Raw genomic sequence first — 18,915 nt, 5'->3', positions numbered from 1 at the left:
AGACCTACTACATCCAGGCCAGCTATTGATAAGGACAGACAACACCACACTGATGTGGTATATAAACAAACAGGGGGGAACTCATTCATATACCCCTGTGCAGGCAAGCCATGACCCTATGGAACACAGCACTGGAATTGAAAATTCAACTACAGGCACAATTCCTGCCAGGGAAGGACAACACACTGGCAGACAACCTAAGCAGAAATATGACAGATCCACACGAATGTAAGTTGCATCCTCAAATTTTCACAAAGATAACTCAGGCATGGGGACAGCCAGACATAGATCTCATTGCTACCCACAGAAATTGCCAGTTAAAAAATTTTGTTCAAGGACCTATCATCCACAGGCCTGGAAAGTGGACGCACTTTCCTTCAATTGGGCAACATTGGCAGTCTATGCCTTCCCGCCTCTTCCTCTGCTGCCCAAAGTTCTATTAAAAGCCAGAGCAGAGAGGCCGAAAATGATTCTCATTGCTCCAGACTGGCCAAGGCAACACTGGTATCCACTCCTGAAGAGTCTGACACATTCCCCACCATGGATCCTACCTCTAGTCCCTCTTCTGTTGTCCCAGCACAACTACAAAACTCTTCACAGCCATCTCAAAACTCTAAATCTAGCTGCATGGAGAATTCCTTGATTTCCCAACAGTTTCTCCTCTCCAAGGAGGTGCAGGATGTCATCTTGGAGGCCAGAAGACCTTCTACTAGAAAGGCCTACTCCGCCAAATGGAAACGATTTTGTGCCTGGAATCAAAAGAAGGGACATAATCCTTGGGTAATAAATATACCTCAAATTTTACAGTACCAAGCTGAGATGTTAAACAATGGACTTTCCTTCTCCTCCATCAAGATCCACGCTTCAGCCATTTCTGCACAATACAACACAGATCCTCCTTTGTTCTCTCATCCTCTTTTAAGGCAGTTCCTTAGAGGGGCAAAGAATATAAAGCCCCCAAGGAAACTACCAGTCCCTGCTTGGGACCTCAACTTCGTATTGGAAAAGCTGACCCTTCCTCCCTTCGAGCCAGCTTCTTCATCAGAGTTACAGTATTTGTCATGGAAAACAGCCTTTCTTCTGGCTATCACCTCAGCTCGCAGAGTTTCGGAGCTACAGGCCCTCATGGCTGTGCAACCATTCATCATTTTCCATCAGGACAGAGTTTCCTTACGAACCAACCCTACCTTTATGCCAAAGGTAGTATCCAGTGTAGCTTTGAATCAGACTATCCACTTACCTACCTTTTATCCTAATCCACAAAGCAAAGGGGAAAGACTACTACATTCCTTGGACATTCACAGACAACTTTGTTATTATTTGGACAGGACAAAGCCATTCAGGAAATCTGAGCAACTCTTTGTGTCCTATGCTGCAGGTGCTCAAGGAAAGGCTATTTCCAAACAGACAATATCAAAATGGATAGCCCACTGCATACGCTTTTGTTACTCATTTCATGGAAAAACTGTGCCTGCATGCATCAGATCCCACTCCACCAGAGCCACAGCTACCTCTGCAGCCTTCCTCAGGGGGGTCCCTACCCAAGGTTATTTTGGAAGCAGCCATCTGGAGTTCAGTGCACACTTTCTCCAAGCACTATCACCTCCCACTATACTCTAAGTCTAGAGCGGGCTTTGCCACAGCAGTCCTGCAGGGCATCCTAGCCCCTCCTAGTTCCACTTAGTGCCTACCACCCTTACTTAGCTTTGGGATTCTACCCATAGGTTCATAGATTAGTACTAAGCTAACTGTCCTTGTGAGCCATTTTAAGCCTAGCAAATAATCCCTTGTGAGACTCAAACCCTGCACCTTGTGCTTGCAAGGAAAACACCTTAACCATTAGGCCACCCTCCCAACCCATTTGTTATGACTGCAGCTCTATGCACGATGAACATAGTACAGTTTTGTACCTACCATAAATGTAGATGTTCAAGTGCTCATACAGCTGCAGTCCAGGTTTCCCTCCCTCCAGCCCCTCTTAGGACAGGCCTTATGACAAACCCTTTTCATATAACCTTTTGGGGTACTCTTTTATGGTGTATTTGCTTGCAAGTACTGTTTTTGATTTATCAACATTGCATTTTTGCATAACATTATGTTTGCCTTCCTTCTGGGGGCACCTGACATCTGGGGCAAGAAAAACTGAAGAAAATGGCGTCGGCTGCCTCTTTTATACCTCTGCCGCACTGACGTCAGGGAGGAAGCGACGACAACCGATGCCGGACCTAGACTTTGGAATTCGGCCGACCAAGGACCCGCCTGACGGCAGGATAACCCATCTGTTATGATTGCAGCTGTATAAGCACTCGAACATCTACATTTATGGTAGGTACAAAACTGTACTTTATTGCATTTTGCAGACAAAGAGGAATTCAAATATATCCTTACTTGGACGACTGCCTTATACAAGCAGAGAACAAGGACACTCTACTAAAGCATCTGGCATTCGTAAAAAGATTATTAATTTGCCTAGGGTACACAGTAAACAAAAATAAATCAAAACTAGTACCCTCTCAAGAGATAATATTCCTGGGTGCAAGCTTAAATACAACTGCCCAGATGGCTTATCTCATGCCAGACAAACAAAGGCAACTAATTTCTTACTTCAAAATGTTGGCAACAAAGATCCAGTTATCTGCAAGAAAAATTCTGCAGGCTTTGGGCTTCATGGCATCCTGCATTCTGCTAATTCCATATGCCAGACTGCATATGAGGAAACTTCAGTGGTACCTAAAAAGTGTCTGGACTCAACATTGTCAAAGCCTGGAAACATTAATTACCCTCATTCCTTGCCTGCAACAGGAGTTTCAATGGTGGGCACATGCCTGTCACCTCAACAAGGGACAGCCATTCACTCTACCCACAGCCAGGCAGTCAATAACAATAGATGCATCAGATTATGCCTGGGGAGCACACATGGCAGAAAAATTTATTCAGGGCACATGGTCCACAAGCCAAATGCATGTATATCAATCAAAAAGAGATGCTAGCTGTTCAGAATGCCCTGACAGCTTTCAAGGATCTACTCCATCCAGGACAACTACTGATAAGGATGGACAATACTACAGTCATGTGGTACATAAACAAGCAGGGAGGCACACATTCCTACCCCTCTACAGACAAGCCATGACTTTGTGGGACACAGCATTGACTTATCAAGTACACCTGCAAGAACAATTCCTGCCAGGAAAGAACAATACTCTGGCAGACGAACTAAGCAGAAACCTCATGGATCCCCACTAGTGGAAACTGGATCCACAAGTCTTCAGCATGATAACAAAGGAATGGCGATGCCCAGACATAGATATATTTGCCTCCCCTCACAACTGCCAACTACAGAAATTCTGCACAAGGACTTATCACAAGCAAGCATGGAAAGTGGATGCTCTGTCATTCAGCTGGAAAAGTCTAACAGCATATGCCTTTCCTCCTCTGCCTCTCCTCCCCAAGGTACTCCTAAAGGTCAGACAAGAGAAGCCAAGAATGATTCTGATTGCCACAGACTGGCCATGCCAGCACTGGTACCCAATCCTAAAAAGTTTGTTTCAAGGCCCAGCCTGGGCATTGCCTCTAATTCCTCACTTACTGACCCAGCGAAACAATCAGATTCTGCACAGCCAACTCACGACCCTAAATCTGGCGGCATGACGGATAATGTAACCATTCAAAACACACCTCTCTCTAAAGCAGTAATGGATGTTATTTTGGAGGCCAGGAGGCCCAGAACCAGAAAATCTTATGCAGAAAAATGGAAATGATTCTGTGCTTGGAACCAGGCACAAGGAATTCACACACATGTACCAAATATTCCTCAGATTTTACAATAGCTAACTGAGATGCTGGACAAAGGCCTATCCTTTTCATCAATTAAAATTCATGCCTCTGCCATTTCAGCTCATTACAGTACAGAACCTCCTATTTTTTTCCATCCATTGCTAAGGCAGTACCTCAGAGGTGCCAAAAACATAAGACCTCCAAGGAGAGTCCCAATACCTGCATGGGACCTCAATTATGTCTTGGAAAAACTCACAGTGCCGCCTTTTGAGCCAGCCAATACAGCTGATATAAAGTTTTTATCTTGGAAAACAGCTCTGCTCCTAGCAATAACCTCTGCAAGACGAGTTTCAGAGTTACAGGCACTCATGGCTGTGGAACCTTTCATCATTTTCCATCCAGACAGGGTTTCTCTAAGGACGAACCCAAGATTTATGCCTAAGGTAGTGTCCAGTGTGGCCCTTAACCAAACCATTCATTTGCCTACCTTTTATCCAAACCCACAGAATAAGGGTGAGGGACTTCTGCATTCTTTGGACATACACAGACAACTACGCTTTTACTTGGACAGAACTAAAGCTTTCAGAAAAACCTGAGCAACCTTTAGTGTCATATGCTGCAGGATCTCAAGGAAAGCCTATCTCAAAACAGACTATCTCAAAATGGATAGGCCACTGCATTTGTTTCTGCTACTCACAACATGGTAAATCAGTACCCAAGGGCATTAGGCCTCATTCTACCAGGGCAGCAGCCTTTCTCAGAGGAGTACCAACCAAACACATTTTTGAGGCTGCAACTTGGAGTTCAGTGCACACTTTTACAAAGCACTACCATTTACCTCTCTACTCTAAATCCAGAGCAGGCTTCGCCACTGCAGTTCTGCAGGGCCTTATAGCCTCTCCTAATCCTATTTAGGCCCAGCCAGTCAACCTCAGCTTTGGGATTCAGCCCAAGAGTAATGACTGCAACAGTGAAACACGATAAACATAGTACAGTTGTGTACCTACCATAAATGTAGATGTTCGAGTGTATTCAATGTTGCAGTCCAGGTTACCCACCCACCATCCCTCTTTTTCTTTGCTGGGACTTGCCTATACTTCTCTATCTTATACAACCTATGTGATGTATTTGCTTGTAGATGAAGGAAATGTTTATTTTACTGCATGCATAATTATTGGCATAATTTTTTAGCCTACCATTTTGGGGGCACCTGACATCTGGGGCAAGAAAAACTGAAGAAAATGGCGTAGGCTGCATCTTTTATACCCCTGGCGTACTGACGCCGGACCTAGACTTTGGAATTCAAGCCGACTGCGGGTAGCCTGCCAGCAGGATAACCCAAGAGTAATGACTGCAACAGTGAATACACTCGAACATCTACATTTATGGTAGGTACACAACTGTACATTTCTCCACTTCTGATGATTGCCAGACCACCTGATATTTCATCTCCTGTTTGCAAGATTCTTCTGGCTTCACACAAACCTTCCACCAGAAAAATCTATTCTAGTAAGTGGACTAGGTTCTCTAAATGGGCCAAAGAACATAACATATATCCCTTTTCCATGCCTATTCAGAAGATCCTACAATACCCAACTACCTTTTTGCATGCAGGAGCTTCAGTATCGACAGTTACAGTGCATTTAACAGCTATTGCAAATTTTCACAATGGAATTGACAATTCATCTGTTATGTCACACCGACTGTGCAAGACCTTCATGAAAGGAGTATTGCATATTAAACCCCCGGTCAAGCCTCCTATAGAGTCATGGGACTTGACTTTGGTGCTTCATTCGTTAACAAGTTCTCCCTTCGAGCCTTCTAACTCCTGTGATATAAAATTTTTGTCTTGGAGAAAACTGCTTCTAGTAGCCTTTACCTCAGCGAGAAGAGTATACGAGTTGCAGGCCTTGAGTGTCAAGAGACCTTACTTGATTTTTCATAGGGAAAGAGTGTCCCTATGTACTGACCCCTCCTTTTTGCCCAAGGTCATTTCTGTTTTTTCCATTAATTAATCTGTTGACCTGCCGGTTCTCTTTCCTCACCATTCAAATAGAGGGGAATAACTTCTGCATGCCCTCTATGTTCATAGGCAACTTCCTTTCTACTTGGACAAAACTAAATCTTTCAGGAAAACGGATCAATTGTTTGTGGCCTTTGCAGGACCCAGATTGGGTAAGCCTCTTTCCACAATGACTGTATCTTCTTGGCTCAGAAATGCCATTACTTTCATCTACCATCAGAACAAAGTGTCCTTACCTTCCAGAATAAAGGCTGCTCTACTAGCTCGATGGCTACCTCAGTGGCCTTTCATTCCAGAGCTTCTATGGATGATATATGCACAGCAGCCACTTGGGCAAGACCTCATACCTTTATTACTCATTACAAATTGCATCTGGCCTCCAGGGGACGACCATCTTTTGGTTCTGTGGTGCTCAGGAATGTCCTTCCTTAGGGCCACCCAGGACTCAAGTAGCTGGGGAACTCGGGTCCTAACAGTAAGGAATGAATAAACATTTACAACATCAGATAAAGAAATTGTCTTATCATAACGTGCCATCTGTGTTGTAGATCTTTTTTCATTCATTACTTCCTGCACTCCTTCCCCCTGCCTGGACTCCTTGTGAACTTCAGGATTTCCTTTTAGTTGAAGTATCTGCTCAGACAGAGCCTCCTACTATCACTATTATTACTTCTATACTATAATGATGGGCAAACTTAATCTGAAGAGACTGAGAGGGGCATTGTGGGTAGGTCTTAGCTGAGAGTTTTTGGCTGGTGCGAGCTTGGTCACAGTTGTGTCGGTTCCGAGGAAGGAACCGAAGTCCTAGCAGTAATGAATGAATAAAAGATGTACAACACAGATGGAACATTATGGTAAGACATAACTTCTTTTTATGTTGTATTACTTATCTAATTCTCCCGAAGTGGATCAATGACATTATAAAACCAGTGTGATACAACTGAGTAATCAAATGTCAGCTTACACGTCACCGTGTCAGAACACTTAGCAAAACACTGTGGTAAAAAAAAAAAAAAAAAAGAACAGGTGCCATGCTGGACCACTAACAGAGAACACACACACACTAGACATGTAGTTGATGTCGTACCTTCTGCTGGACTAACATAAGTCTTACAAGCTTTCTGACTAACAGGAATTGGGAAACTATAGAATTTCTGTTTATTTTTGGCCTTACTGCCTGGTACTCATCAGTGCTATCCCTTCCAGTTGACCATTTTGCCACTGTCACTTGGTCAAGTTATCAGCTGGGATGGGTCTTCATAAAGGCAAACATTGGGTGGTTTGAATTTTTACCTTATAAATTGTGTACCCTCAGCATGTACCCAGTGACCACCTTGGGTAAGATCTGCAATGAGTGCCAGTGCTGCACAGCTCATAACTACCTAGAGCTTATGGCAGCAGGATCTCCCACCTATCCATAGATGACACCATGTGACAGTTTCCCTGCCTCAGTCAGGGAAATCTGATTCATGCTTGTGTTTGTGTTGATTCATGCTTGTGTTTGTGTCCTTGGGCTCATGCATGTCCTCCATCTTCAAGATGGACGCACCCATCTGCCTGCACCATTAAGTCACTAAATCCTGACTGAACTTGGGTCACCTGGGCTATTGTCAGGGCTGTATCCCTTTACTTCAGTAGTAGAAGCAGAAAACTTTTAAAATTTAATACAGACTGATAGCCAGCTGAGGTTGGCAATATTTATAATAAACAATCAGGTGTGTATTTTCCCCTTACCTGAATCTGTGGAGATACAATGTGGAGTATTATTTATTCATTTTTATTTATTGCTTTTGTTGACCAGTGTAGTCTGTCTGGACAGTGGTACCCCTTTTCAGCAGAGCCCCAGGGAGAAGAGCTCTAGTAAAACAGGCAATTTTATACAAGAGAGAGAACATGTAAAGCTTAAAATTGGAGTATGGATGTACAATAACTGAAATGCAGCTATGCTAGAAAAAGGCTGCAGTCAGTAAATTTCATTATATATTAATACAATTCACTATATACATTGAAGTTTAAAATGTCAAATTTTACATTTGCATGTAGGCAAAATATGATGGTAATGAGAGAGATGGGTAGAAAGTAAAGATTAGTTAATAAAAGTAGAAAGTGGAGAATAAGTGAGGACAGGTGAGTTTTTAGATGATATCGAGAAAAAAGAAAATTGTAGTGAATTTGAGGTGCATGTAGAAGGTAGAGAATATGAGTTGGAATTTTGCTGGAGAAAAAAATTGTCAGGTGGTAAGTAGAAGCAAAAAGGAATTGGCAGTAAGAGCAAAGGGATAGCAAACAGTAGGAAGTTTACATTGAGAATTTGCGTTGTGGTATATGGGGCAACGAAAGGTGTGTAAGGGGCAGGGTTGTCTACATTGGGGAGGTGCAACAACAGAGCAGAGTGCTTTTAAGTATTGTTTAAGTATGTTTTTGGATCAGTTTGTATTAGTTTGGTAGACCAAATGAAGAGGCCAGTCAGAAAGACTGTTCTGGATAATATGTTTACTTGTATTATTTAATGACCAGGAGATATCTTGTAGTAGATGTTCTTCGTGTTTCACTGTTGTAGTCATCATATTTGGATTATCTGCCTGCAGGTAGCCCTCAGCCGGCCTGAATACCAAAGTCTTGGGATTTCTGCGTCAGATGCTCTCACTTCTTCCATGACGTCAGGGGTATAAAACATGCAGCCAACACCATTACATCAATGTTTTTATCTTGTAGTAGTTCTGTGCAAGTGTTATCCCTCTGATTTTCTTTTTCTGAGGCAACACAGTATGCTCTTGGAATGTTAATCTTCCTGAAGGTGTCAAATAAGAGACCTCAAGAGGAAAGGTGTGGAGGAACTAATTGCCCTGTTGAGTACAGACAGTTTCCACAGTGTTAGTCTCCTGTGCTTAGCAGTCCTCTGCAAAGTCCTCTGCAATGCTTTAGTCAGATCAGAAAAGGTGGTGTGAAGAGTCCAGTCCTTGATTTTTCCAGTGCTTTGCAGGATTGATGCATATGTCGTTAAGGGTACAGTGTTTTGTGTTCCATGCCATAGTATATTTTTAGAAGTAATTTGCTGTATCTAAGACTTTGGCACAGAACTTCAGTCGTTTTTCATGGTCTTGGATGAAATAAAGACATTAAGAAGCAAGCAGGAATACTAGTCATAAAGGGGGATATATTGGAAAGCAATGTAATAGCCACTGACTTATGATGATTAGATCCACACACAGTGCGTTTTTTTTTTTTTTTGAGCTGCAGGACAAGATATCTGCATGTGTTCATTGGTAGCATCTGCTGAACATTGGGAAGGTAGACAAACATTTAGTAAACAGCTGGACCCACTGTATCTGAGCCCCCCACTTGAAAAAGATTGGGAGTTTCTGACACCAACAGCAGCAAGCCTATGTTCCTCTGCTCTATTCAACATGACTAGAGTTTCCTGCTCATTCTTGTGTGACTGACCACCAGACCAACCTCCAGAAATCCAGAGCTTGATGAATTTGTTCACCACTTTCCTTTGGTATTGATAGCAGTCTCACATTAAATTTGCACTAAACTGAAAGCTGCTCTTATACTTAAAAGCAGTAGTGGCAAGACCTTCCTGTTGGCTGCAGAGTCTTTGAGATGAAGCGTAACACACATACATTTTATATAAAAGTATGCGACTGCTAAATAAATTAATATACATTTAAAGGAGATACAGACCCTTCACATTCTTTGTGTATTCTACGCTTTGAGCAGTTAACTTCATGACTGGAATATTACCATTCAGATTTCTACTGGGTATAAATTGCGAAAGTCTTTTTAAGAGTTCCTGCATTTTGAATGGGTTTTCAGTGATGCTTGTATCCCAATCTCAAGCTGTGGTTGGACTTGCTGTGGAGGAATAGAGACACACTGGACTTTCTTAGGCCATCTTTTATTTATTTTCTGGAGTAGTACACTGATCATTAAAGACCTTTTCAGGTACAACCTGAGTGAAATATTTCACAACGAAGGTACAGTATTCAGGCAGAAGTAAATAGTGTAACAGTAGTAAACATTCTGAAAAAAGTATATAGTTAAGAAAATATTTGAATCAGCAATTATATGCCACATGAGACTTCTGTATTGTTGGAAAATTATACTGAGATGAGAAATACAAACAGTAGTTAACAATTACAGTAGTAAATATATGAAAAACAATCTATGCATAACTTAAACTTTATCACTTAATCATCAGTGAGTATGCTGAACACTTCAGTCTAATTGACTTTTGTGGATCTTGAACACTGTGCTATAAATTATTTTCTTTCCTGTTAGGAGGAGAAAAACAGAGGGTTGCAATAGCCAGGGCCATCTTGAAGAATCCTCCTATAATTCTGTATGATGAAGCTACATCATCGCTAGACTCTATCACAGAGGAGGTAGGTTCTTAATTACTTACCAGTCTTAAAATGACTACCCTAAAGAGTCGTAATTTATTATGTGTGTTAGTTATGTAATAAGCACTATGATTTTGGCAGAAATATCAGCATACCACTCTGATGTATTTCCACTGTTGTGAACATCAACAGTATTTTAAAATATTTACATTTTCATCCTGTGCCATAACTGAAAACATTTTTTTTGAATGTGTGTATTCTTTTTTTGGCTTACTAATCCTGTTATTTAAATGGATCTCCCACCAAGGAATTTTTGTTAACCTTCATCCCATGGGATATTGACTCCATGACCCCAAAGCTCCTTGGAAGCTTCCCCTGTTCCTTATACTTGCCCATTTGTTCCCATTATTTAGGGATGAAATCTGAGTGGCTGGTCAGTGAGGACACTACATTGCAGGATAGTCATACATTCATTCATTTGTGCATTTATTGTCCTAGCTTCGTATTTTTATTTTCAAATTATTAGCCATATTACAGTACTCACTTTTCTGCTACTGCTTGAGCTTGATATATGGGACATCAAAGTGATTAGAAGATGATGTTTCCTGTATGCTTACATCTGTCATGCATTCTCAGATTATCTGCATATTTCCAAGAATCTCTTCGCAGCTAATGAAAGTAATCCGTAGCTACTGTTTGGGATTATGTTTCTGAATAGTAAAAGTTGTGTGTTTGTATGTTGATCTTGTTTGCCAGAACTTTAAAAATGTTATATGGTGCAAGGTGTCTTTAAGAACTTTTACCACTTTAGTTTTGTATAGAACTTCCTTCTGGCCGCTCATGAAGAAAACACAGTAAAGTAGATTTGCAGTCTATACAGCAGTCCATAAAATTTGTTGTTCCGCTTTGTAGTCCACTGATGTTGCAGTTTAGGATATTCTTCGTGTTTCACTGTTGCACTCATTACATTTGGGTTATCTGCTTGCAGGTAGCCCTCAGTCGGCCTGATATCAAAGTCTTGGGTCCTGTGTAGGTTGCTGTCTCATCTTCCATGATGTCAGGTAGTCAGGGGTATAAAGCATGCAGCCAATGCCATTACATCAGTCTTTCTTGCCGTGTGGTGCCCGAAGCAGAAGCAGTTCGCAAGTGCCGGTCGGCTGACTCCTGAAAATTTCTTTTTCGAGTTTCAGATCCGAAGTCTTCAAGTAAGCTAAGTACCCCATTGGGGATCCTTTTTCTTGCTCTAAACTGATGTCAATAAAAGTTAACAATTGTATTTCTTGTGGAAAGCAAATACCTCATAAAGATTTTCATTCGTACTGCATTCCTTGCTTAGGCCCAGACCACAATGTCCCTTGCTGTCGGTTTTGTGCCTTATTCAAACCTCAAACTGTTCGTCGTCGGTCCATTTTCGCTTCTAAATGTTTTGGTACTCGGTTCAATTATCCAGAAATGGCTTCAGTAAGCCACCCGACTACTGACACTACAAAAAAAAAACACAAAGATAAAGACAGAGACAGGCCGCTTAGGTCCAAAGCTGCTGACGACGCTTCTGCTAAGCTAGTCGCCAGTTCGCTGGTACTCAGTGAAAAGCTTTCGCAGCCCCTGATACCAGCTACTTCAGATTCACAGGCCTCTACTGAGACCCATTCGTAGTCTGGTATGCCGCGAGATGCTTCTTCGACTATGGAACCTGCGGATGTCTCTACCTTGGATGGCTCCGGAGCCGCTGAGCAGGCACCGGCTTCTGAGGGTGTATTCAGGCCTACTGACTTGCATATTAAACCATCGTCTTCTTCTTCAAGGCCTGAAACTGAATCCACGCCTAAAAAAACAATGCACAAGACCGCATGGTCAGGCCCCTGTGCCTAAAAAACAAATAAGAATGGCTGAAGACCATATTACTCTAATCAGGGGAAGCCACCCTTCTCCCTCTAAGAACTGATTTTCCTTCTGATTCTTCTGATATTTCTGTTTTCTCTGATGACCAAGAGTTGCCCTTATCTACCTATGAGGATTCTGATGCAGAGGACTCTATTCCTCTGCTTCCCTCCAGAGGATTTCTATTTTGGTGAAACTTTGCATACTCTTAGGAAGCATTTCCGCTGGGAAAGCCAGGATTACTCTGACTCCAAAAAGAGGCTTAGGGAATTCTTACTCCTACCTCAACATAGGCCTTTAGCTATCCCTCCTGTACTGGACATTATAGATGATGCCTTCTCGGAATCTCGCCTGGCCCCTGACACTTTACCTCCGGTTCCCAGGAAACCTGACAGGTATTACAGAGTATCTGACTCTCACAAGTTCCTCTCTAAGAATCCTACTGTGGATCCTGAGACCATTTCACAGGGACCCAAAGGCATTAAGGTTACTACTGCCAAAAACCCTACCCCCTCTGATAGAGATTCCAGGGCCCTGGACAGATGGGGTAAGTATGTATACACTTCTGCAACTTTGGCCATTAGGGCCTTAAACTGCCAGTTTCATATGTTAAAGTATCAGCAGCATATTATTGGATTTCTTAAACAGAAAATTATGTTGATTCCTGATTGTGCTGAAAATAAAGCATTACAGGACTTAATGCATTCTGCTGAACAAGTTGGAAAACATACTTTGCAATGTGGTTTTGATTCATTAGAGGCTTCTTGCAGGGCTGCTGTCACTGGATCTGTACTTAGAAGGCATCCTTGGCTTAAGGAGCAAACTTTGCCAGATCATGTTAAAGCTAAATTACTAGATGCTCCCTTAAACCAAGATCACCGGTTTAGCAACAAAGCAGAAGTAGTACTTAAAAAGATGGAGGAAAAAGTTAAATCTATGCACACTGTTAAAGATTTCCTGCAAGCACAACCTCCCAGATTTAGTAGGCACTGGCCTTTTAAGAATTGGTCCTTTCCTGCCTCTTCCAGGCCTTCTCAGTCCAAACCCAGAATCAGCAGACCACCCAGGCTTCAGTCTCAAGGTACTCACAGGCCTAAGCAGTGGGGGGCTCCCACTTCCAAGGCTGGAAGTAGTAAGATGCCCCCCATATGGCAAACTGTCACAATGACTTAACTTTAAACCTTCCAAGCCCTGCTCAACTGACTGTCCCTTTAGGGGGAAAGATCGCCCTGCATGCAAAAAACTGGGAACTCTTACCCAAGACAAATGGGTTTAAACATAGTTTCCCAAGGGTACAGATTTCACTTCCACTCCTTACCAACCCCAAACGGTTGGCCAGATCTACCCCCAAATTAGTGGGCAGAGGCTTAAAAGTAGGTTTTCTCTCTTCTAAGCATCAGGGCTATTCAGCCTGTCCCAGAAGAGGAATGGGGGCAAGTTTTTTACTCGAGACTTTTCCTGATACCCAGAAAAGACAATTCCTGGTGTCCTATCCTGGACCTGTCTATCCTAAACACCTTTTTGGTAATCCCAAAATTCAAAATGCTAACATCAGCTGCTTCCCATGCTAGGCAAAAATGCCTGGTTGGCAATACTGGATTTAAAGGAAGCCTACCTGCACATCCCAATAAGGGAATCTTGCAGAAGATACCTACACTTCAGAGTAGGCTACATGCACTATCAGTTATCTGCACTGCCCTTTGGCTTATTTACTGTGCCCAGGGTATTCACAAAGTGCCTAGCTCCAGTCATTGCATTTTGTAGGCAAAGAAATATTCAAATATACCCATACCTGGACGATTGTGTAATTCAGACAGAAAGCCAGGACATACTTCTAAATCATCTGACATTTGTAAGAAATTACTAACTTTTCTGGGGTACACCATAAATGAAAAGAAATTACATCTAGCACCCTGTCAACAAATTGTATTCCTGGGAGCAAGCTTGAATACAACTTCCCAAATGGCCTACCTCACGCCAGAGAAAAGGTTTGACAGCCTACTTCAAGCTACTGGCCACAAAGACCCAAGCTATCTGCAACTAAAATACTGCAAGCCCTGGGGTTCATGGCCTCTTGCATTCTACTAATTCCATATGCAAGACTGCATATGAGAATACTACAATGGTATCTAAAAAGCCTATGGTGTCAACATTCTCATGACCTAGAATCAGTGATTCCTATCATCCCTTGTCTAAAGACAGAGTTCCTTTGGTGGGCAGAGGCCTGCCACCACAACAAGGGACTATCATTCACTCTACCCCCTGCCACCCAAACCCTAACAACAGACATATCAGACTATGCATGGGGGCTCACTTGGCAGGGCAGTGCATTCAGGTCAAATGGAACCAGAGTCAAATGCACCTGCATATCAATCAAAAAGAAATGTTAGCTGTACAGAATGCTGTGAGAGCCTTCAAGGACCACATTCTTCCAGGAAAGTTATTGGTAAAGATGGACAACACCACTGTTATGTGGTACATAAACAAGCAGGGAGGAACCCACTCATACCCTCTCTGCAGACTAGCCATGGCTCTGTGGAACACAGCCTTGAGCTACCAAGTGCACCTTCAAGCTCAATTCCTGCCAGACAAGCTAAATACACTGGCAGAAGACCTAAGCAGAAATCCCATGGACCCACACGAGTGGAAACAAGAACCAAAGATATTCAACATTTTGAGAAACAAATGGGGGAGCCCAGAGATAGACCTGTTTGCCTCCCCTCAGAACTACCAATTAGACAAATTCTGCACAGGGATTCCCCACAGACAAGCTTGGAAAGTGGATGCTGTCCTTCACCTGGAAAAGCCCATCAGTTTATGCCTTTCCCCCTCTGCCTCTCCTCTCCAAAGTGCTACTAAAGATCAAACAGGACAAACCAAGGACAATACCTATTGCACCAAACTGGCCACGCCATCACTGGTGCCTCCTCTTGCGCAGTGTCACTGCTGGAACCATGGGACCTGCTTCTGACCCCTGCCCTGCTGTCCCAGCAGGAGGGCCAGATTCTACACCCACAGCTTCAAACCCTGAACCTTGCAGCCTGGCTAATTACCTGAGCTCTCCGTTACTATCCCTCAGTAAGCAAGTGATGGATGTCATTCTGGAGGCAAGGAGGCCTAGTACTAGAAAATCTTATGATGAAAAATAGAAAAGATTCTGTTCCTGGAGCCAAACTTAGGGGATGGGCACAACAGTGTCCAGTTTACCACACATTCTTTAATACTTAACTGAGATGCTTCACAAGGGCCTTTCCTTTTCTTCCATCAAAGTTCACAACTCGGCCATTTCAGCACATTATAATACAGAGCCACCCCTCTTCTCTCATCCACTGCTGAAGTTATTCCTCAGAGGGGCCAAAAACTTAAGACCACTCAGGAGAGTCCCTACTCCAGCTTGGAACCTTAACTTTGTATTGGAAAAGCTCGCTCTACCTCCCATTGAGTCAGCAGCAAATGCAGAGTTGAAATTCCTTTCTTGGAAAACAGCCTTCCTTCTAGCCATCACTTCAGCAAGAAGGGTGTCTGAATTACAGGCCCTCATGGCAATGGAGCCTTTCATCATCTTTCATGCGGACAGGGTGTCCCTTAGGACCAATCCTTCCTTTATGCCCAAGGTGGTATCCAGTGTGGCCCTTAATCAGTCCATTCATTTGCCAACCTTCTTTTCTAATACACAGAACAAAGGAGAACAAATACTGCACTCCCTGGATGTGCACAGACAACTTAGATTTTACTTGAACAGGACAAAGCCTCTCAGGAAATCTGAACAGCTGCTGGTTGCGTTTGCTACAGGGGCAGAGGGGAAGGCCATTTCAAAGCAAACCATTTCTAAGTGTATAGGCCATTGCATTAATTTCTGCTATAAGCACCATGGCAAACCTACCCCACAGGGGATAAGACCTCATTCCACCAGGGCTGCATCTACCTCTACAGCCTTTCTCAGAGGTGTCCCTACCAGGGACATCTTAGAAGCTGCTACCTGGAGTTCTGTACATACCTTCACCAAGCATTACGACTTGCCAATTTTTTCTAAATCCATAGCTGGTTTTGCCACTGCAGTCTTGCAATGCCTAATAGCTGGTCCTAATACTATGTAATTGCCTCCTCCCTTCCTTAGCTTTGGGAATTTACCCAAATGTAATGACTACAACAGTGAAACATGAAGAACATAGTACAGTTGTGTACACTTACCATAACTGTAGATGTTTGAGTGTATTCACTGTTGCAGTCCTGATTACCCTCCCTCCAGCCCCTTGACTTTTATTGTGACTGTACCTCTATTCTTGTTTCCTATGCTTAAAGCTTTCTGGTGTATTTGCTTTTTGTTGGAGGTGTAACCTTGTATATAATTGCTTCCCATTAGCGGGGCACCTGACATCTGGGGCAAGAAAACTGATGTAATGGCATTGGCTGCATGCTTTATACCCCTGACTACCTGACATCATAGAAGATGAGACAGCAACCGATGCAAGACCCAAGACTTTGATAATCTGGCCGACTGAGGGCTACCTGCAAGCAGATAACCCAAATGTAATGACTGCAACAGTGAATACACTCGAACATCTACATTTATGGTAAGTGTACACAACTGTACTTTTTTCTTCTCCCTGTTTAGCACAGTGCTACATTAATTTTGAGACCTGCAGTTTTCTAATTCAGGACTACAACACTGCTGTCAAGGCTCACCCACATAGGAGTCTTATGAACCCTGCACCTTTTGCTGCACTTTGTAGTGAGTTCCTGTGTACTGGATTCCTTTGAGTGTGGTTAACTCCTGGATATAATACAGATCTCTGATATTCACAACATAAATGTGACTTTTTTTTTTTTGAAAGATTTCATATCTTGCAGCAGTTACCTGTTCATAAATCCATCCAGTCACCGTATACAATCTTCCATAAATACTGATTGATTATCCGTACTTTTAAGTTTCTTAATTTATTTTTGGATTTTCACCGTAAGTAAACTTTACTATAGACAGCACAGTGGTATAGCAGTTAGCATTGCTGCTTCGTGGATCTTCGCTCTCCAGTTCAGCTGGTGTGCTGTCTGTGCAGATTCTCTCTGTCCTTCCTGTGTTTGTGTGGGTTTTCCATTGGTCCTGTAGTTTCCTTACCACATCTAAAAACAATGTAGTAGGTGAATTAATGATCATCCAAGTTGCTTGTAGAGATGCAGTGTATGTGTTGTGTGTATCTGTATCTGTGTATGTATGTATGTATTACTGAATTGTTTCGAAACTGGTTGATGGCTGTTTAGTCAACAAAATTTGTTTTACTAAGCAGATGGTCGACAAGTGTGTTTTTTCCCAATTATTGTGTGATCTTGGAGTTGGTATGTATCATGTTGACTAGTGCAATCTTGACTAGAATATCACTGCCTCACTTCATTGGTGAAAGGAACACAACAGGGGAAAACGTTTTTTTAAAATGTTTTTTTAAAAAGGTTTTGAAAATGTTTTCAGTGATTTAAAAAAAAAACAGAAATGTAGGTTTTAACGGGTCGCCTCCGCAATGGCTTAATATTAACAGTATGCATTATGGTAATAGTTATCGCTTCTACAGGCAAGTCATGCTGAAGGCATATAGTAATATTTAACATTTTGATATATGAATAATGTACATTGTGGTAAGACACTAGAAAATTAGTGGAGTGACAAAAGCAAAAATAGTTAATTAAAACGGTTCAACACGCAGGTCAACATTTTCACAGAGCACGCCATCTGGATTATATTATTTTATATTAGTTTATTTACAATTTACTTGTCATGTTGTGTACTTTTTTATTGTTTTTTTTTGGTTTCTATCTTTAGATCCCTTTGAAATATTGTAAGCAATAAACATGCAGACCTGTCACCAGTTAACATCTGCCTTTCCCCGGACACATTTAATTATATATATATATATATATATATATATATATATATATATATATATATATATATATATATATATAAAACAAATCCGTAGTATGCCACTCGCTAGTCTATGCCACGTGGCAACTCTAAACATGGTGACATTCAATAGGGAAAGGCTTAAAGTTGCTTATAAAAACCTTCTAATCACAACAGGATAATGTAGACATACAGCAAGCTTAGACTAAGGTTTGCAGCCTTATCATTTGTAGTATGGACTTATGCTTAACGTTTTTCATAGTTTTATCACAACTCTGTATCACAACTTCTAATCACAATAGGGTAATGTAATTGTACAGTGGGCTTTAATTTTCTGATGGATATAATGAGTTGGATTGGTTTAATTAATCACTGCTTAAAAGTTATGAGTCATGCTCTAGATAGGTTATTACTGTTCATAATATTGACCCTAAAAGGGATGGCACATAGGTTGCTTTACTGTATTGATTTAGTGTTTCTCATTTGTTTTTTATTACACTACTCCAATTCTTCTTTCGGCAATTCCATATAGAGACAGCACTATTAATCCCCCAGCCACGATAATTATTAAGAGTGATAGAAACGCTTGTTAACAGAGAAACCTATTCTTCATATCTTTTACCTTTTCTATAATTATTAGGCTTGTTTAAAACTCCCACAGAGTCATTTTTATTTTGGTTTTAAAAGGTTTACTGGGTATACGGGACACGCACACAAAAAGGATTTAGCATACGGATTCTCCCACTGACTCACGGGTAGCCCCAGTCACCATACTGCTTGGATGTGCCCCAGCCTTTCAGCCATCCCACCCCCCCCTTCTACGTCATTTGTGACATAGCATACTTATTACCAACCAGTCACTCGGTAGTTGTAGTCTCCTTCAGCCCATGTACAGTAAGGGCAGGGTTTCATACAAGCCCACATCAACCTCTCCCATTGGCGTTTGTTCCCTCTGGCGGGCTTTCTTCCACCAGTTAGCTCATGCCCACGTATTTCAC

General features: G+C 42.0%; 1 protein-coding gene across 2 annotated transcripts in view; it reads left to right on the top strand.

Annotated features, from left to right (window-relative positions):
• ABCB7 (ATP binding cassette subfamily B member 7) overlaps positions 1-18,915 on the top strand; it is a 1,517,597-nt gene that overhangs the window by 1,340,668 nt on the left and 158,014 nt on the right. For both annotated transcript variants that reach the window (XM_044057689.1, XM_044057687.1), the window contains one exon: positions 10,082-10,185. In XM_044057689.1, coding sequence (XP_043913624.1) covers positions 10,082-10,185 — 104 coding nt within the window. The remainder of the gene's footprint in view (positions 1-10,081; positions 10,186-18,915) is intronic.

The sequence above is a fragment of the Protopterus annectens genome, chromosome 15.part0 (genome assembly GCF_019279795.1).
Source record: "Protopterus annectens isolate FY-2018-M chromosome 15.part0, PAN1.0, whole genome shotgun sequence".
NCBI classification, from domain to species: domain Eukaryota; kingdom Metazoa; phylum Chordata; order Ceratodontiformes; family Protopteridae; genus Protopterus; species Protopterus annectens.
Note: the sequence above shows the minus strand (reverse complement) of the source record. Positions and strands in the feature narration are given on the sequence as shown.